General features: G+C 39.5%; 2 protein-coding genes across 3 annotated transcripts in view; one reads left to right on the top strand and one right to left on the bottom strand.

Moving 5' to 3' along the window:
- Nucleotides 1–21,769, bottom strand: part of LOC108027664 (uncharacterized) — an 82,175-nt gene that overhangs the window by 29,018 nt on the left and 31,388 nt on the right. Inside the window, exons 4-5 of one of the 2 annotated variants that reach the window (XM_017099203.3) lie at nucleotides 12,869–13,005; nucleotides 151–288 (exon numbers count right to left, since the gene is read on the bottom strand). In XM_017099203.3, coding sequence (XP_016954692.1) covers nucleotides 151–288; nucleotides 12,869–13,005 — 275 coding nt within the window. Of the gene's footprint in view, nucleotides 1–150; nucleotides 289–2,350; nucleotides 2,804–12,868; nucleotides 13,006–21,769 lie in introns of those variants that run through there. The other variant, XM_017099206.3, reaches the window with a different exon arrangement.
- LOC108027666 (serine/threonine-protein phosphatase alpha-3 isoform) lies at nucleotides 14,020–15,261 on the top strand. Its single transcript, XM_017099211.3, has one exon. It carries the CDS (start codon nucleotides 14,081–14,083, stop codon nucleotides 15,104–15,106), a length of 1,026 nt encoding a protein of 341 aa, XP_016954700.1. The 5' UTR covers nucleotides 14,020–14,080; the 3' UTR covers nucleotides 15,107–15,261.

Here is a 21,769-nt window from a genome sequence, read left to right as displayed (position 1 = left end):
TGTATTTTTCCTGCATACTTTCTGGCACCTTTAAAACATTTTGAATAAATCATTTTGGGACCAAATCGATTTGATCGCAACCCAAAATTAAATGGCTATGCCTATTAAGTTTTCAACATATTTCAAAGTAAACCGAATTTTGTCACTTACGTATGGATGTGGGCGTGGGAGTGGCGGATGATTTGGTGCGCGTTGATTGTCCCTTGGCCGTCTGCTGGGTCTTTGGTGGCGGACCCAGATCGGTTGGCGATATGCTCAGATTGCGCACATCACGCTTTTTGGCAGCTCCTGCAAGAGACAAAAGAGGAGAAAATGTACAAAATGGCATGGTAAAACGCTCTGTCGTTCCCAACAATCGATATATGGATGATGTGGATGCGGATGCGTAATTTATGCGCAGACACGTTGCCATGGAGCGCGGGGCTTTAAAGTGTCTGGGTTGGGTTGAGCTGAGTTATGCACTCGGATTCCATTTAATAACTCAGAGGCAAAATCACACTTGCTGTGCGCCACCCCCCAAAAAGCAGTTGGGGGTCTACGCTATTTGCATTTTAACATTTTGTGGACTAAAACAAAGCGTTTCCATAATTGAAGCCTGCCCCACGATGTTTGTACAAAACATACAAATAAAGGGTGAAATTGTATTATGCCAGTGCAGGCATCCATTAGTTCTCCGCGGGAGTGGAGTGCGAGTTCCACATGAAAGCCATCGGATATGATTTGAAGAGCCCCTCTTTTAGAGGCTAGTTTCTCAAGTGCACTTTAGTTCTTCAGGAAATTTATTAAGGCAGTACTTCAAAGCTATTTTTTAAGTTTATCGCGTAAGTTTTCTTATTTATATGAATTAAACACAAGCCCTAAACTGCTAGAGATACAGCGTCTTGAACAGTTCTTTCTTGGAACCGATTTCACCACTAGTCAATTATAACTTTATTATATCCAATTTTCCAATGTTTGTATTTTCTAGACAACTTTCTTTGTGTTTCTCCATGGGTTAATCTAATTTTCTACGAAACATCTAGATATCTATCTGCCCTGGCAATCAATCATATTTCATGCTCTATGCCGCACTAATCAACTTCGATTCACCTCAACTCGGGGCCTCCTTAACGACCCCATATTGTCGGCCTGGCCATCCGCAGTTCCAGTTTCCAAGACTCCACACTTGTTAGCCACTATTTGTGGTCCAGATTAGCCACTTTAGGGCCAGGCTATCCACGGAACCAGCGGGGAAAATGCAATGGACAACCACAGAAGCAGCTGCGCCATGGTTGTAGTAATAAATTTTATTTTAGCTGACGGCTAATTGCGCTGGACATGGACATGGAAATAAAAGTTGCACGCGGGGCTTAGGCCAAACGAAAATGAAAAACTTTTATCTGCGAGAAGCGTTGCACCGAGTCACGTAATCCTTTTGTGGTATTTCCCCGAATGATAAGCGTGTTGCAGTTGCAGTTGCACATACAGCAGTTGGAATTTCGAAATAGTCTAAAAGTGCTAAAGGATTATGTTCGCTGACGCTAAATGGAATATGTGAGTTGGTGGGAACTGCCGTTGAGTGTTATTGGATTTTTGGTACGGGAAAATTAAAAAAATAGAGTTTGCAGTATAGAAAAATAGAAAATGCGAATTTCGCAAAATGTATCAACCTTTATTATCATCTATCAGCATCATACTACACCTAAGGTTTCGCTATAAAACTCAAACATTTATAAGAATAAGTGATTTAAGAACAACAAGTTTCACTTACTTATTATTTCTGAATTAAGGTTTTGTTTTAAGATTTTAAAATTAAACCATATTCTCTGTAGACTGATCCCCTAAAAAACTTTCCTCAATAATATTTAATCTTAATATACATATATTACTAATTTTATCAGTGTATGCTAAGCCTTATATGTTAACTCTAAAAACTCTAAAAAAAAACTTATTATTTTTATATTTTATTTACTATATTTTCTTCTGAGATTTGGCTGCTGCTTATACAAAAATCCATTATTTTTAAAAGTTGTTTGTAAATGTTTTCTTTAATATCACCCATTACCAACTTAATCATTGTGTGCTAAGTTTTAGATAAAAAATTAATATCAAACTTAATTAAATGTATTTCTATTATTTTTAAAAGTACACTTCCATTTATTTTACTAAAATTTGTATTTATTATTACAGCTTTTTACTGAAATTGGAAGTTTTAAGAGGTTTGTGTACCAGATCTCCTGAGATTAGTTGGCTGCTGCTTACACAACTCTGGTTTTGTTTACATTGCGAGTTAAGGCCCCGATGTGGGCTTATCCCAGGCCGATCCAAGTCATTAGCATTACCTGCACCACCCGAAGCCCCCGAAACTCACCTTTTGTGAGGCCTTTGGAGGCCCGCTTGCCAAAACTGCCGAAGCGCTCGCGCTCGATCATCTGGCTGTGGATGTAGCGCTCGGAGTATGAACGCGACAGTTTCTCCTTGGAACTGTGGGCCCCCATTTCGACTGGGTTTCTTCTTTTCCGACTCTTGTACAGATTTTCTGTGATCCGCGATTGGGTTTCCCTGAGAGTGTGTGCCTGCTGTGATCGATATCACGACTTCAGACTTCGAATTTCACTTTCGCAGGCTCGCGATGGCTACACCCGCGCACAATCTCCAGACGACGGCGATGGCGGCAAATTTAATTTGATGTCGCTGACAATTCCCACTTGAATGCATTTCGCCTTGTTCACTTTTTATGCCATTATCTTTTTGCAAACTACTTTTGCTCTATGATTACCACAAGGTTGACATTTTGAGTGCTGTTTTTTCCTTTGCATTTATTCCATTTGTTTCCCTCTGCAGTTGACATTGAATGGTTTCATAATGGTTAGATTTAATTGGCTACCATTAGCCGATTCAATTAACCGCCTCATTAAACTGACTCCCCCGCAAAATCTCTTTTTTCAGCCACTGCCATCTGCCTTAATTAAATTATTGTCAATGGCGCCCAACCATGGGAAGCTCCAATTTAATGGCATTTTCCACATACTACAAGCGAAAGTATTCCAAGAATCACATTCAAATAGAAAAGTGGCTGTAAAATCTTTTGACGATGCCAACAACCTAGACACACAAATCCGAAATAGATAGATACTTTATAGCCCAGACATGAAAAGCATTTTGTATTTAATTGAGCGTGCGCTCTAGTGCAACTATTATATGTATAGTACATACTCTGCCGGAGGAAGAGTTGCTAACTAAAAACCTTCTTAAAAAATAAATTCATAAAATTCCAAGAGGTAAACCCTTGAATTGAATATTAAATTTTCCTTTTTTATTGCTATTTCTTTTTGGAAATTTTTTCGAGAGTACTTGAAGATTGGGTCAGCCAATCTATCTTCTAGTTCCCATTTTGTTTATTTCGTGAGTGCAAAAATAAACGCTCCTGTTTGGACCAACTGCAGTCTGAAATTTCGCAACTAGAATGATAAATGATCTAGAAAATAGAAGAAGCTCTCTGCGACAAAGCGACCCCGATTTTTCGGCTGCGGAAAAGCACAGCAGGTGCAGGGACGACCAAGAAACTATTGCGCCACAATCCAAATAAATCTTCGAGTGGAGGAAAAGGCCCATTTCCCACTTTCCACTCCGCACTCCCGATTTTCTTGCAACTTTGCATGGCAGTTGCTGACAGGTTTGAATGTCATCATAACTTAACAAAGGCGGCCAAAATGAAACCCAAACCCAAATGAGCTGACAAATTGCACGCTATGATTTGTGGCAGAGCATTTGAATGTGGAACAGCGACACAAAAAACAACTTAGTGAAAAAGGGGGAAATGACACGCGTTTGAGTAAAAAAAGGGAAATTTATGCCAGCACAGTGGTATATTTATGTGCATTTTTCGGAAAATATCCCACGGTTGTGGAACAAATCAAAAATATACTTATGACAAATGCAGAAAAGTCATTTTTATTCAGTGCAACTGAAATTACATAACTACAACTTATTGCAAACTGCATTGAATTTGGGTTTTCTCCCAATTATATTTACGTAAGTAATAATATTTCTTTTAGCAGTCATTATTTTTAAATCTTTAGTAATATTCTACGGATATGAAATATCTGTAGAATTATATATATATAATAATACATAAAGGTAATATATTTTGTGCCAATTAATCCTTATAAATATGTATCTTTTGGGATTGAATTTTAAGAGTTACAAAAAGTAGTTATGTGCGTAGTAATAATTTTTTTCTATTCCAAAATGTAGAACAAATTATAGCCTATACTGAAAACCTTTTGATATCAGTTATTAAATTTAGAAAATTAGTTGAGATATCAAAGCCTATTTAAAGTCGTAAAAATGTCAACATTATTGCTTTCTTTTACAAAAGATTATACACTTTACCCGAATACCCATCATACCCCATTGAGATTTTGGATCGCTGGGCACAAATATCCCGCAGACCAGGCACAACCTCATTCCTATGAATAGCCGCGGCGCCCTCTTTAGTTTAGTCAGCTCGGTGAGCTTAGTCAGGCCTGCAAATGTCAATCCGACCAGGCCAACTATAATTAGCCCGAAATGCAACAGAAAAGGTGTCAAATGCTTGGGCGGGGGCTTGCGAGTGCCATTCGATTCTCTTGTCGGCTCCAAATTTAGTCGATTGGAAAACTTCGGGGAGCATAATTCACATGACTGGCACATCATTCAAAACCGAATGTCACATGCCGCGGATGCCGGAAGTTTTCCAACCACAAAAACAAATGGGAAGCGGAAGTTGTGGGATAGTCCTCAAGGGCAGCTGCCACTCATTTTATTTTTATTCCCATTTTCGTTTGCTTTAGTCTGCGAATGGCAGCTGATGAACCCTGCGGGCCACGAATAATTTGATATGCTAAAATTGAATATGACTTTCAATTAAAAGTTGGCCGTTGCCGCCATGTGGGCGTGTAAACATTTTTCATTGGCCAGCTTTTCCCCGGGCGGCTGGCTGGAAAAGCGGGTGAAAAGCGACGGAAGCTGCAAAAGCAATTAATCGAGCTCCGAGTTGGAGGCGTTCGGAAGGAACTTTCCAGCCAGGACCACGAAAAGGCGGAGGTGGGCATAAATCTACATAATTCAACCGGGACAAGTGCGGCGAAAATTATGAAACGAAAGGAGGAAACTCAAGGTGGAGCTTTTAAATTAGGTTTCAGAATAATCACCTGCACTAAAGTCGGTTTAAGTGCACTCATATTAATTTCAGTAGCTGACAGGGATTTTTCTTTTAGGTGCAGTCTGTTTTCTTCATACTTCATAAATGTATCATACCAAAAAACCCATTTAAGCGGGTTTATATCGGATTTGTCAAGGCATAAAAAAATGCTAGAGCGACATAAAAAATACTGCTCCCAATATGCGACAAATCATATCAATCCATGCAATCGCACGCGATTTTTATGTGTCCAGCCACTATCATAAACTAGGGGTTCATTGTCCCCCCAAAGAGATATTTTATGGGCGACTCCTCGGCAATAAAAATTAACCATTACCAATGCAAAAAGGAATACATACAAATTTTCCGCTGTTTTTTATTAATGTGGCGTGGTAAATATAAAAAGTGTGCGGCCATTAAAAAATCACCAACATGCAAAACAGTAAAAGGAAACTCCACCCATGGTCTGCAAACGGGACCAAAATAAAACTGACCGCTAGACCCCCGCGGATCCGATATAAACAATCGTTAAACTGACAGCAGTCTGCGGAAAACTGTGGAAACTGTGGAAAACTGCATCAGCTGCATACACATTTCAGCCGGCAAACAACTGAGACTCGGTCGTAAACCCAAATTCTGAATTTGCCTGCAAATGGCAAATTATGTCATTAAAATGTTTACTTTGCTCGCTATTCGCTCCAGTAAATGCAACAAAAAGGGCACTGGGCCAAAAGATAAATAAGGAAAATGTATATTTCAAGCTAATGTATCTAAAAGATACTATGTAATACCCTGTATTCACTGATTGAACAAGAAAAGTATATGAGAACCACAGTGGAAAGATACCCGAAAGATGACTCACCCAGCAAATGGTTAGAAAAAACAAACGAAACCACTTAAATGGGGTTAATATTCTCCAAATGATTTTAGAAAGTCGAAAGAGCAGATAGACTAATTGGAAAGTAGGAAAATTTCAAAGAGCATACTGCTAATACATTTAAATAATGATATTTATTCAATAATCATTATACGTTTTATTGCCCATTTATTCCAATAAAATATTTAAACAAAAATCCTAATTAGCCTGCAAATACTAATAAAGTTTCCATTTGCATTTTCCAATGCCCTAAGTACACAAACAGTTGGGAAATCCAACAGATAGTTTTATTGCCTGCAAAAGCGAAATGGGGAAATGGCAAATACAAATGCAAATGCGAGTGCGAGTGCGCTCATAATGCAATTTTATTTTTAAAACGCTGTCTTTTGCCCCCTGGGCTTTCAGTTTTGGGATGTGCAGGGGGCTTTTTTTGCCAGCCAATTTTTTCCTTATATCTTTTTCATGTGGCACACTTTTTCCTTTGACGGCCGGCTAGCAAGTGGCGGCAATTTGTTTTAAAAGTGTTTTTAATGGCACCAAAAAAGTGGAAATTAAGATAACTATAGAATGTTTGTATGTATTTTTTAAGGCATATTAAAAAATTAAATTACTCTTTGGGTATATTTCAAGTATGTATATTAGTCTTTAATCATCCGAAAATCAAAAGATTTTCTTTCGGTGCCCTGTACAAATTAGAAAAACACAAGATGATGTCTGCACTGCAGTTGGCGTATGCCTTAGACTAATGTGTGAATTTCATAAGGCAACATTGCCTCATTTTGACTGTGAAAATGCTAATTTACATCGCTCCCCTTCTTTTGCTCCTCATTTGTTGCCTAATTGAGCTGTCGACAGCGCATCACCTTTAATTTGGCCAATTGCGCAAATTGAGTTGACAATTCTATTCTTAATATAAGAGCAAGTGACAAACAAAGGCCTGTCTTCCCAGTACTCAAACATAAACAAAGGGTACTAACTTCTCAGATAACTAGGGTAACAAAAGAGGTAGCAAACACTTGAAGCTTATGAAACTACCTATTTAATTTTAATAACCAGCTAAATCAAATCCATACGCTGCGCTTTCTCGAAGTACAAAAAAGTTGCCGCGTCACTTTGGAAGCCAAAACGAATCGCGGTCATCAATTTGTTTGGCACCTGTTAAAACAGTCCCCCAGATTTCCATTAGACAAACAATATAGTTTGTTGAGTGCTCATGTGTGTTATGGACCTCTAACGAGTGTGACTATTGACGACGAGGGCCTACGAGAATTGCTTCCGGCTGTCTGGCAATATTTTGTAAGCGACCGCACGTGCGACCCCCAAAACAAAATCTTGGCGCCCAACGTGGGGCCTGTGGGTTCACTTTGGCTTTGGGGTCATTAAATAACCATCTGAACGACAATTGTCGGTCTCTTCTGGCACTCTAACTATAAATTATAAGTTTTCCAGCAACTCGAGTTACGTGGCCCACAGGAAGTGCGTGGTAAAAGTTAAGCGACTCTAACGACACAATTAATTTATTGAATTACGCTGAAAACCGGGCACTAAATGCACTTTACGACTCCGCGAAGAGCGGATCCATTTGACCAGTCGAGACTTAGTTCGATATGCAAATTAGATACGAATGCGTGATCAAGTGGATGTTGTTTGAACAGAGCTTAAAAGCAATGGGGTCTTCGGAGGTCCCAGCTCATTTGCCTGTCTTTCACTCGTTAACAACTCGGCCAGAAGACAACGTTCGGCTTTAAATGCAGCTATCAATCAAACACGAAATGCAGGTGAGTTTGGGTCCTAGAAAATCGATGGAAAAAGAGCAGGAAAATACCAGGTAAATGCTCTATAAAGTGGAGTAGTAAAATAGGCCATAAATCACAAATAAAATGTAATAACTTGGGCATAGTTCTATTTTATTTTAGACATTTATCTTTCTGATATATTATGTATACTAAAATCTTTTGGTTTTACTTCTCTATTTTATTTGCTGTTTAAATAAAGCTTGTTAAAACTGACAGCAAAAAAGAGACTAAGCCATTTTGGACACGCTTGAATTGAAATGCGATGTATGGTGCATGCAACTAATGCAACCCCTACCAAATCAATCTTCGTTAGCATTATCAGCACATCGCCAGCTCAGTTTTTGGTTCGATTGGGCTCTGAATGGAATTGGTTCAGTGACCAGATTGAAACTTTGTTTTGGCCGGCTAACAAACAGCTGATTTCTTGGCCCGCTCGGCGGACCATTTTTGGTCTCTGTGATTGGCAGGCACATGTTCGCGGCATATAAGCGCTTCATTATGCCAAAATGAAAAGTGTTTCGCCTTCGTTTCTTATCCAACAACAAAAGCCAGAGCCGTAGGAAATTATGCAAAAACTATAACGAAGTAAAAAAAGGGGAAAATCAGACAACAATACACCTTGCGATTGCATCGATTGAAAAATATCAAGTGAAAGTTGACAGCCATCTAAAGATATATATTTTTTGTTGTTCCTGAGGTGAGATTGCTTTGGTTTGGTAAAGGGTATCAATTTTTGGGTGTTCCAAGCAATTATGGTAATCGAGCTATGGCCAAAGGGTGGGGACTTGGGACTTTAAGGAATAGGAAAGTTTCGGGATCAATGGTCGATGAAAATTCGATGCAGTGCAATTTTATCTATTACTTGGGTTTTAAATTACTTTCCTAAAAGAAGTGTAGAATTTACACACTTAAGATTTTAGTTTAATAAAAAAAAACTAAATGACTGCTTTATCTATAGAGTTGCTTTTGAAAAGACATTCTTCCCTTTGACCTTCTCTGCACTTTTCCACTTTTCTTTTTCTTTAGAAAAACTTATCTCGCGCCATTTCAAGCTGAAAAATTCCTTGATTGAAATTCAGTTTTTTTCTTTGCGCAACCTTCACTTCGAGCCAAGTTGGCAAATTGAAAAGCTGCCGCAGTGCCATTTGAATGCATTTCATTTTGTTGCTCTAGTTGGTGTTACAGTTTTGTTGCTGGTGTTTTGCAGCATAATTTTTACAACATAACGCCCACAACACTTTCTCGTGTAGCTAAGCGAATTATACGAAAACAGCGAATGGAAAATGCAAAAAAATGCAGAAAAATGTAGAAAAGCGAAACACCCCAAGCACAGAAAATAAAAGAAATATTTCTGTCTAGCATTATTTTGCAATTTCCCACATAATTATTTAGCGCCATTGCGAGAGGGAGATAGAAAAAGTGGGGAGAGTGAAAGGGAGATAGGGAGAAGCAGAGCTGCGGCGAAATGAAAGCAAACAAAAGTTGAAGCCGACTCTTCAAACTCAGGTACACTGAGAAAAATGATATACAATTTAATGGGAAACTGAAAGATATTCAAGAACCATTTAGAGAAAGTTTAAATGATTTTTGAAATTTAAAATCAACCAATATTCGCACTTATAAATTAGATAATCTTAGTCCTTATATATAGGAATATTTAACGTACTATAAAAAACATGGAATAATATATTATGGATCACTTGTATAAGAAGTAAGATTATCCAAATATTTTTGGTAACACATTTATTTATTTTTTATTTAAAATCTCCTCAAAAAAATTATTTCCCGTGCAGAGACAACAGCTGAAACCGAGACCGGGCCCCAGGAGTGTCTTCCTCCCCAGCGAGACAGCACTGTACAGTAAATAACAATTTAATGCACGGCCAAAAGAGGGGAGACAGCAGACAAGCGGAGCAAAAAGATGCAGAAAAAATGCAAATATGATAATAATAATGTAAAAAAGCACAAAAGCATGCCAGCACGTCAAGTGAAAATTAAGAAAGAGTCGTTCGCTCATGCCGCACAAAAATACGCAGATAAAAGACTGGAGAGAAATGCACACAGATACGAACTCACACCAAGAGCCAAGATGTTTTCTAACAACAGACCACAGAGAACTGTCGGCTGTTTGATGGAAATTATAGACCCAGCAGCCGGAGTAGTGTTGTGGAAAAATCAGAGCCAACGGCGGAATGGTCTCAAAGAGACCTGATCTAAACCAGTAGACAAGGCCGGAAACAGGTGTCGTCTCTGGAGGTGAGGGAACCCAGAGGGCCCTATGCCAAGCCATGAAGTTCGGAACCCATAAATAAAGTCTTAAACATGCCTAACCATATAGGGCTAATATCCGTTGAGCGGGCATTACGGATATAGAACATTAAGACACATTCCTTTGCAGCGAAGGTGATTGTTACGCCCACTGGCCTTTTCCCACCGATGATTTCCCTAATAAGCATAAGCGGATAGGTGATTTAATAGTTTGGTTGGGTTTTATGGAGCACGACTTATTAAAGGTCCAGAACACTTTTCAAGCATCAGTTTTATTTCACCCTACCTTTATAGAACTAAATAACTACTAATTGATGTTTGCTTTCTATTAAAACAAAAAGTTTTTAAGTTATTAGACTTTTTGTATACTTAAAGAACAATAGTTCGAAAAATAATATACTAGTTTAGAAATTTACTTATAGAACAATAATTTAGATATATTAAAAGTATATGATTATAAAATTGTGTAAAAGGTGTTAGGTAACTGGTAAACTACCAAGAAAAAGGCAATTTTTAGTACATAAAAGAGCAGCTTTTGGTTGTTTTTAGGGAGTGCTACCACATATCACCTTTGCTGACTTCACTGGAATTCGGTGGCAAATATTACCTGTAGTTAGAGGCGAATCTCTAATCTCCCATCCCACTGATGTCACCACCTGGTGATCTCATTTAAATACCCTGCACACCCGAATGAGCCCCGAAAGAAGCTTAAGGCCCGGCATCATTACATTCATCCCATCACCCCAGACTTAACCATTCATTAGGGGATTTCAGTGCGAGGAGCTTTGGCGGCTGGACAAAGGTAAGTCGGTAGGTAGGAGCCCCTTCGAGCTCGCCATCGAATGCCGATGAAGTTTGATCCCGGAGTTTCGACGAGAGGCACGTTTCCAACTGCCATAGGTAAATGAACTCTTCCCCACCCCCTTTTTTCACCTGGCGGATTCCTCGCCTAGACAAAAGCTAACGGTAACCGGGCCTGGAGAGAGGGAGCTACGATTTTGCGGCTTCGCAAAAGTTCGTGAGAACAAACCAGGTAACAAACTGTAACAAAACTGATTACGACCAACATAATTTATGGCCAGCGAAAAGCCCAGAAGAATTCTTCGAGGGGCTGGGTGGAATACGAAAATAAGGAGGGGAGCAGGGAGAAGCGGGGCTTGGAGCACCCACTGATTGATTGATTGGCCTCCAAGTTAATGCGATTCTTGCTCTGGAAATTGTACACACACTTCTCTTTGGGTATTCAGTGTCAACGCCAAAAAGGCGAGGTACCAGCGAAATAAATACCAGATTGAAATACACAGAGAGATGACGTCAAGGGGCAAAGGGAAAAAACCAGGTGAATGCAGTCAAAGGTGGTTGGATGGGTTTCGGGTTTCAGTGGTCAAAAGTGGTCTGGAAATGCCAGACGATGCTTTTGTTTCAGTTGAAAACATTTTAAGCACACACATTTCGAAAATAAATAATAAAAACCCCAGCGAACCGGCATTCTATGAAAAGGCAGCCAAACCTGTTTTGCCAACAGCAAGTAAAGCGAAATAGGGGTGCAAAAATGGCTTTTAGGGGAGTCATTTGAGGCAACACTAAAATTTATTAACAATGTATGCTAGACTCTTGACCCGCCTGCAGTTTGTGCCTGATATATGGTCTATAAGTAAGCACTAATGATTGATTTTCGATCGCACTATCACACTGACAACACTGTAGGCCTTGTTTCATGACCAATTTCGGTGATTATTTTGCCCCTCGATCACGAAACGCGATCTAATCAAGATCACGAAAAGCACGATCGAAGAACGCGAAGAACGGAGAGCCAGCGGCATACATACGATCGCATTGAAAACCCGCCGCCAACTGAAGAGACGGAAAATAAACGCCGATTTATCGACCAGATACCAGATACATTTGTATCCACAAACTTGCGCTCACCAAACTTCGCTCTTTGCTGTGCTATTAAGCTCTTAGGGAGCAGCAAGTTTGGTTCGGTGGTCGATGAAAAGCCGGTTCGCGGCTTAAAACTTTGAGCATTCTACTTAGCAGTTCAGTGTTGAAGTTTGCGCCGAGAAATCCAAGTTGATTTTGTGGTGAGAGTTGGTTCTCGTTTATCTCTTAGGTTGCTTTTGTGCATGTTGCAGCAACATGCAACGGATTGTAGTTAAATGTTATATGTTTTATAATTATATTTTTAAATACAAATTACATTTAAACCATATTTACTATATTATATTAAATACAGTTTAATTTTTAATTTTCACAATTTGTTATGATTAATTAAAAATTAGTTATATATTTTATTGAAGTAAGAAAAAAAATACTAAATAGAAAATTTAATTTTATTTAAATTTGAATAAATAATAATGGTTTTCATTACTTATAAATAATTTTTATTTTTGATTGTTTTTGAATTTTTATTTAAATAACGACAGCTTTAAAGCAGTTTTTAAAGCAGTGCAGGAGGAATATTTCCATAAAACGAAGCATACTTTTAGGATTTTACTTAAAACTTTAAATATGTAAGTGCTTTTAGGTTCCATAAGAAAACTTATGGAACTCCCAACTTTCATCCAAAAAATCTGGTTAAAGGTACTTATAGTATCATTTTCATATCTTAAATAAGTATATATAATTATTATTATTATATCATTGTATCTAAATAGAGAAGAGCTGCAAAGTTCTTTAGAACTTCGTTTGAAACAAGTTGTAATAATTTCCAGTTTTATCCCTTGATTCCTCTATATTATATAGTACATATACTATACTTACGCAATTGAGTGGTTGCCAATAGCTTCGGAGATCCGCTCCCAGACACCGAGGTCGATGCCCGGGAAGAAGGGCCGTTGCACACCAAACTCAAGTCGCTGTGCGAGCTCTTGTGGCTGTCCTTGCTGTACGAGCGACCACTGTAAGTACAGACATAAATAAACCATTAGTTACGATTCCCCATTAATTACTCAACGATTCAATACCCAGTGAGACGGCCAAATTGCGGCTCAAAGGAACATAAAATTAATTCAGTGAAATTATGCCCATTACAAATGCTAACTCTTCTGGCCGTCATCGTTTTCTCTCATTTTCCACCTGCATTTCTCGTTGCTTTTGCAGCAATCTCAAAACTTTGCTACTTCAAAATTCACAAAGCTGTGAAATTATTGCGAAAATTCTTCAAGCGTCGCTGAACAATCACAAAACAGAAGCAAAGAGAGGGAGGTGAAAATTGGAAAATCAATTGGAAAGACGCGTCAAATTTATTCACCGCCTCTTTCCGTTAAGTGGGTGAAATTTCCTTTTCGTCGCCGCTGTAAACTATTTTTTTCGCTTGCATTTTTTACCCACGACTTCCGCCGACAGCTCGCTAATTGAAAACTTTGCAGAAAAAAATAAAAAGAAAATGGAAAATTTCAGCAGGAAACCGCACAAGGCAAAAAAGAGGAGTGGCCAAAAGGAATTAGCTGTGCCAACTGCGTTTCCGCTGGCCAGCAACATAACTATAATTTTTTCGCTCATCCAGCAATTGCAAAAAACTTGTTTCGCTTTTGTCGCAGCAGCCAAAAGACATTTTTCACATTAATTTATTTACTCTTTTTCCGGCGAGTGCAGCCCAGCTTGGAAAATCGTGGAATACAATTTATTGTCGCAATTAAATGCAATTATAAAATAGATTTTAATGTGTTCAGACACACTCGAGCGCATTGTTCAATTTGTATCTAAACTACTCACATTATATAAAATTATAGTTTAATAAAGTTCTTAAATGTTAATTTAATTCTCGTAATAAAAAATACCGAGTAAATATAAAGTTATATTTAATAATATTAGTTACTATAGCTAAAAGCTATAAAAAAGTCTTTTACACTATGCAATTCAATCCACTTCATAAATTTTGTACAATAAGATACTTTTCTTCCTCTATACAGTTAGCTTTTTCTTTTGTGTCAGTTTATTGTAATAAAAGTAAAAATATTTAAAAATTATTAAATGGCAACCACTCAAATGATGGCCACATGGGGAACGCATGATGGAAAAATGTTGCACGAAGAGCAGTCTGGAGACGAAGGCTTCACGGACACCGAGAGTATTGTCCTCAATTTGGGTGACCTGATCCAGCGGCTGAAGAACTTCCGCCGCAGCAAGCAGCAAAGACTCCAGCTAATAGAGGCGGAGGTGAGCAAACTGTGCAGCCTGGCCAGAGATCACTTCCTCAACGAACCCATGCTGCTGGATGTGTCGGCTCCCGTGAGGGTCGTGGGCGACATACATGGCCAGTATGTTGACCTGCTCAAGATCCTCGACCACTGTGGCTATCCGCCGAACACCAGCTACCTATTTCTGGGGGACTACGTGGACAGGGGCAAGAACTCCGTGGAAACGATCACCATGCTCTTGGCCCTGCGGGTCAAGTATCCCAAGCACGTGCATCTCCTACGCGGCAACCACGAATGCCAGTCGGTCAATCGGGTCTATGGGTTTTTCGACGAGTGCAAGAGGCGCTACACGGTGAAGCTGTGGAAGACCTTTGTCGACTGCTACAACTGCATGCCCGTCGCAGCCACGATCTCGCATCGCATCTTCTGCTGCCACGGCGGCTTGAGTCCCCAGCTGAAGGATCTCAGCGACATCGACTCGCTCGGCCGTCCAACCGAAATCCCAGAGACCGGTCTCCTCTGCGACCTGCTGTGGAGTGATCCGGATCGCTATGGTTTCGGTTGGACGCCGAGCGACCGGGGTGTCAGCTACCTCTACGGACGCGACGTGCTGGAGAAGTTTCTGCAGAAGCACGACTTCGATCTGGTGTGCCGGGCCCATCAGGTCGTGGAGGATGGCTATGAGTTCTTCGCCAAGCGGCAGTTGGTCACCGTCTTTTCGGCCCCCAACTACTGTGGAATGTACGACAATGCCGGGGCTTCCATGGGCGTGGACAAGGACCTCATGATCACTTTCGATGTACAGAGGCCAGAAAATCGCAAGGCCGTTCTCAGAAAGGTGAGCATTTCACCGGCATAGGAGGCAAGGCTATAAGATTTTACCGAAGAGGACATACGGCGAATCCTTTGGATCCCTGCACCTGTTGTTTGAATCTATCGGACCTTTTGAACCTTATGTAAAAACGTTCCCATTCCTAGCTTATTAAATAAAGTAATCATAATGTACATATAATATTTGCCATTTGTATAGCTCTAGGAAAGGGAAAAAACCTCTTTAAAAGTATAAAAATTATAAAAACAAATGCCCCTAACTTCACAACAAATATTTACTCTGAGCTGAGTGCAAGTAAACTTTCCCACCTCCTAAATCAACATTACTTCAGAATATTTAATTTTTCGCCGACAAAAGCCGACACAAATCAATTTCTCTGCGAAAACTATGCCAAGTCATTTGGAGTTTTTGCCACGAACTCTGTTGTTTACCGGCAAGCCCAGCTACCGTTTGGCAATGCGTTGTTTTCACTGCCAAGGTTTGCTTTCTGTGTCACCCGTGTTGGCCATTTAAGGCGCCGCCTTGGCCATTGCAAAAAAATAATAAAGAGCCAAGCCCCAAGGAAAAGCGAACATTTCCGCCAGAAAAAGAGTGTAAAACAAAAAACAAGCTCATCGATACAGGTAACAAGTGCGAGTTATAAATGTGGAGTTTTAAGGCTTTACCTTGGGGGAGGAAAGTCAGCGACTGACCGGTAAATAGATTTAATTATGCAAAACGTGAAACGAAGCCATCGACACGCTGGAAAAATCGCTGAAGCGTTAAGCACTGGCGGAAATCGAGCGAGAGAACCGATTGAACAGAAGGAGATGGGTGGAGGGGCTACTATTCAGATTAATCGCCTTATAAACAAATTGTAAATTTTAAATGGCCCAACGGACCGCACCGAACCCAGCCGATGGGGCTGTGTCTTCGCCTTAATCCCGTGACGTTGTTATAAATATTTATTATATCATCCCCATTCCAACCTCAGACAAAGTGCAAAAACGGTCGACGACGGGCTGATGTGGGGAGCGTTGCAACTGCGATGGTTCGTAATTAAAATGCATTATTAATGGTATGCAAATGTAAAGACATTAATGACAGCGAGAGGGTATTTGGGCACCTGCGGAAGCACGTTTACCCTGGAAAGGGCCAATTCCTAGAGCAAATGTCTTACTCAACAAATATATAATGCATGGAAATGCATATATCTATCTAACTATCTGAGTATCTATCTAACGTTCCAAAACCTAAGTTCTTAGGATCAAAAAGTTCTCTCTTTCAGTTGCTAACAAACTTTTAATTGAGTATATAATTTTTATAAAAAATTCGTTATTAAGAATTAAAAGTTTATATTTAAAATGATATTTCTTATCTAATATATCTATGAAGTCTAACAAATACAAACCTTAAATACCCTAAATTCACAAAAATCATTTAATATTACTGATTACAAAGTAGGTTTTTAAAATAAACTCGACCTGGGTACACCCCTCGCCGCGTAGGTAACTCAAAGTGCAACGACAGTCCTGGTAAATCCCGTGTGCTATGGAGACCACCCCCGTGAATCCCACCCTGAATTTCCACCTGTCGTGCGATTTGCCGAGCCGAGCCCGCACCTACGATGAATCCCATTTGTCACCGCTTCGGGTGACGGGAAATGCACGCTTACCCTTTCACCGATGTCGCCAGCACTTTGACGGAATATTTCTGGACGGGACGATGATATTTCACTGGGTCCCCAACTCCGCCAGCCATCAGGGTCATTAAGGCCAGTATTTCCCTTCACTTCCCGGGATTTTCAGATGGATGGTTGCGTGTAGGTTTCAAATTGATGTATTGTTTGATAATATTTTACGCGTTTTGTGAAAAAAAGAGTACTATAGAAATATACGAGGTTGTTTCATCAGTTCTCTGACTACAGAAGCAAAGATAGCCTGGGGTTTTTTAATAGTAAATTTCACATTATAGTTCCACAATTCCTTGCTCCTGATTCAGGTGTTTATTGCACGATTCCCCCGGCAATTCAAGTCCCCAGCCCCTTGTCACCCTTGTAAATGTTCACTTTTACAAGCTGACAATTAATACCATTTTTTTTTGTGAATAGATGCCACCGGCTGCATTTTAATTGCCACAGCAACGAGGACAAAGGCAGCATTAAAAGCCATGACAAAATCCATAAAAATTCTGACAACTGAGCTGCCATTTCCCCGCTGCCATGTTCTTGGTTTATTTTTTGCATTCGATGGCACTTGGCCAGGTTCACCAATTGATCTTTGCCCTTTGGCTTGGCCAAAGAGTTCCTCAAATGCAAAAAGAGAGGGAAGAGAAATTTGCTGGGACAATTAGGCGACTTCCTCGCTTTGGCAGCCAAAGGCGACTTGCAACTGCAGTTTCCTCAATAATTCATCGTTATTGCTGTGGCAGCCATCCATCTGTCCAGTGGCATGTATTTATTATGCAACCGTCTGCCGTCTCCCCGGATTGCAGTCGCAGCAGAAACAATTCGTACTCTTAATGAGCTTCCATTAAACTTAATTGCAGCCGGAGTTCTGTTTGCCGTCTGCTTTGTTTGCGAAATCCACATGGAGGTGGGCAGTGGGAGATCCGAGTGGCCACTGTGATTGGACGTTGGTGAGCTGAGAGCCAAGCGTTTGAGCGAGATATATACTCCCCCGGAACATCCAGTGCCTCCCCAGTTTCCGGTGCGTTTCCCACTTAATTGATATTTGCATATCTGGCAGAGGAGCTTCACAGGATGTGCTGAAAGTCTTCTTAATTTCCAGTATTGTTAAAATTTTTAAAAATAAATATATAAGTTTTAGGATAAATTGAGTTATATTAGGTAAGGGACTGTTACCGTAGAAAAATGTTAGAGTGAAAGTGAAAAATGGAATTTGAATAAAAGGTAGTACCATTCTTTATTATTTTGAAAATACCAGAAAATGCATTACTATTGATAACCAACAATATAAGTTGCGTTGTATTGTAATTTCTTGTACTTTTAAAAATATATAAATAAATAAATATGCATATATTTTAAGATAAGTAGAATTTACTCAGGTTTAAGTGATAATTAAAAACGTAACTTCTATAAAAGAATTTTTCAAAGGGTAGTACCATTCCTTCCTATTTTTGAAATCCCAGAAAATGCATCACATTGATTACAATCAACACTTAAATTGGCTTTTCTGAGTGCCTTTGTGGAGTCCCTCATTTAACTACTTTGCATACATATTTATCTTTTGCATGCCTCACTTTCACTTCAACATGGCCAATTTGATTTAATGGCCAAAGAGAGCGGACTGCCACTGATTGCACTCTGCGGCTTCGCCCTCTTAACCTCAAAAGAATGTTCTGCGAATCTAGAATAATTAAATTGTTCACTTCCGTTGCGGCGAACGGCACAATGAGTTCATTATGCGATTTCTTGCAAATACATATACACGGGTTTTATCTTGCGAAAATTCCCATTAATCAATTCTTTTGTTCTGGCAAATAACTAGGTGACCCTTTGTTTCAAATTATGCTGAAATCTAATTGTTCTACCCGCGACAAACAATGGAATTTGGGGGAAAGTACTGGGAAAATAGATTAAACTTGGACATATTTGCACCTTAATGTGTATCTTAATTAATTTTAAATATATAAAATCAATTTTCTGGGTTTAGGCTCTCGGTAAAATCTCTTTGTGACAACATAACCAGACTAACAACTTCAAGGGGCGAGCAGAATGAGGGTTCCCCTCTAACCAACCAAACCAGACTACAAACGGAATGGGGATCGGGGAAACGAGAGGCTTTTGTTTAACGCATGAGTTATTAATGAACATTAGCAGCATTCGATGTCGTCGAATGGCAGACCACAGACAGAACATCATGGAATGGTAACAATAACGACACTCAACTGGAGTGCACAGCTCCAAAGTGGTCGTCATGGAGCCGGAGACACTCTCGCCGAGAGCTGAGGAGCTCTAATGGAAGTCAACCCGAAACTGGAGTGGGTATAAATCTTTTCAAGTATCTCAAAGTAGAAGAGCTCACTTCAATTAAATTGTACCGAAGTCATACACCTCAAGCGGGCTTTAAATGGGATACGGTTATGGTACAATTATGATTGTAATTATAGGAAGGAGAGTATATTTAGGGTTATAAGTTTAAAATTTAATAATCTAAAATATTTAAGTCCATCTTACATTATTTCTTATGCCTCATAATATTTGTAGTTTTGCTATAAGATATACTGTTAAGCATTAGAACTGAAAAGTGGAATTACAAATAGGGCTGTATTCCTATTTTGGGTTCCAAAATGTTTTTGCTTGCTACACTTTATTTGCTCAGTTTGCCAGACTTTGTTTAGCAGTCTCAAAAGCATTACCAAATGGCAAATACCCCGTCTCCAGAGAGCTATTTCAAACAACGACGACAACCACTCCCGCCATCTTCCCAGGTCTAATGACTCCGACTCATAGATGGGCATATAGACTGCCTGACAACCTGCTCACTTGCCGTGCCACACTTTTTTCTCTGCTGCTACACTTTCCGTCATATATGGGCAGTGGGATATGGCTTGCAATAGCATTGGGGTTAGGAAACCATTGCAAATAGTCGGCTGGGAAGACAGCACGCCATGTTCAGTGATTCCAAGATTGAGATAGATACTTCACAGAACGCCGACCGAGCGCAGAAATGTGCAAATTGAAGTGGCTGAGCGATAAGAAATGTAAATGTTTTTCCTAGTTCCTTCAGTTTGTCTGGCGTCGTCATTAGTTGGGGTGATCGGTGAAGATCTGTCGTTGCCTTCGTGTCGGTTTTCATTAGAGGCTTTGTTCTAATTTTTCCCTACAGCTATTTGGCACTTGAATGTGGATCAATGGAACGCAAACATTATATAGAATATACATTTTTGTAAAATCCATAACTTTCCATGCATTTTAATATTAAAATATAACAATTTTCCCAAGGTCTCAAAAATTTCCAAAGCCAGAAATCCATATTCATCGAAATTGCGGTCATCTCAAGAATTGCTTTATAAATAGCAGTCCAGCAAAATATTAGCTTTTGCCCGCGGACCATTCGTTGGAAGAATTATTGTTATTCCACGCGAATTGTTTGTTTTCCAAAGAGAACGCACACACTTTTCGTTGAGTGCAAACAAAAACAAGAGCCAAGTTCGAGCAATGTGAAATGGTTTTTGAGCAGAATGTGGCACTTAGGCGCAGTCGACTGGAAACCCCGAAGCGGAAATCCAAGAAACGCCAAAAGTGTCCATTAGAAACATGCATAAATGTATTAATTGGCGTACAAAAAGTTTGCTAAATTGTGGCTCTTTCCGCGGCAAAGTGGCCCAACTTTGGATGCAGAGCAAAACCTAATTGATTCTGGGCCTCGGCAACCGGCGCCGATTTGCTCGAGTGCTCCTTAATATTTTTCCAACCATCATCCATACAATGGACGAAGCTGAGCGTAAACATTTCAGCGGCTTTTTGTGGGAGTATTTCTGCGGCGAGACAAAGATTGCTGGAACAAAAGACAGTCGAGCTCTGATTAAAGTTTGGTTTAGGCCCCGTGGAGATACAATTCGGATACGTGTATAGTCCGTAGAAATATTCCAAAGAATGTAAAAACAACAGGTAGAAATAATAAAAATAAATAATAAACTGGATAACAAGTCACAAAAAACGTTTTAACCTTTTAAATGAGTTGAAAAGGTATCTTAGAATTTAATAAAAGACAATCAAAACCTCTCAAAATGTTTTACAGAATTTAAAAAAAAAATACAGTAAATATAATAAACCAATTATTACTTATTAACTTTAAATATATTTTAAGGAAAATAAACTCGTTTAAACTTGAAAAACATTTGTATATTTTGAATTTGAAATCTTATTTTAGCTAAAAATGTTTTCTAAATTATTTAAAACTAAATAAATAAGTTAGATTTCTGTTTTAATCATTAAACTTGTGTTAAAACAAATCCTAAAACTAAAATCAAAGATCTATAAAAAGCCCCTCTCTTGTTGTCTAGTGCTCTGTTCACCTTGCGGATATTGCCTCATACACTCACAAACACCGGGCAACATAGTTTGTGTTGCTTTCGCGTTTCGGAAAAGCCAAAAAACCGAAACAAGTGTTTTCCACGGCGTTGCGCTTCGTTTGGAAAAGCGGCGGAAAAGCGGTGGAGCTGAAGATGCAGCAACATTTCGCCGACAGTCCTACTTTTAAATATAGAATTTGAACTAATTTCGCTTGCTTTGTTTTTTGTTTCTTGTTGCATTAGTTGGGATGGATGATTCTATGCTACCGATGATGTTTGCTGCTCTTTCGGCCACCGAAACTTTGTTTTTTTCCCATGGTCGGTGTGTGTTTTTTTTTTTTGTTTTGCCGGGTCCGTCGAGCGGGAAAATCGGGCAAAAATAGAGTTTAGGCCGGGCGATGGGTTGAGTTCTGTTGAGTTAGTGCCCGCGGATAGATGGGCCGCTGGTGTCGTTTAAAAATAAGTCATGTGATTCATGAGTTGGAATTATTTGTCTGTATAGTGTAATATCCGGCATTGTGCCCTGCTTGTGGGCCAAGCAATTCCCTTTTCTATTCCCCGTCTTACTTTAACAAGACGGAACATTTTGATGGGCGTCTAAGTGGCTGGCTAAAAGGCGCTTTGAAGTCCAGAGGCCACGGATATGGGCATAAAGATATCGTGGAGAGCCGG

Source organism: Drosophila biarmipes, chromosome 2L (genome assembly GCF_025231255.1).
Source record: "Drosophila biarmipes strain raj3 chromosome 2L, RU_DBia_V1.1, whole genome shotgun sequence".
NCBI lineage: Eukaryota > Metazoa > Arthropoda > Insecta > Diptera > Drosophilidae > Drosophila > Drosophila biarmipes.
Note: the sequence above shows the minus strand (reverse complement) of the source record. Positions and strands in the feature narration are given on the sequence as shown.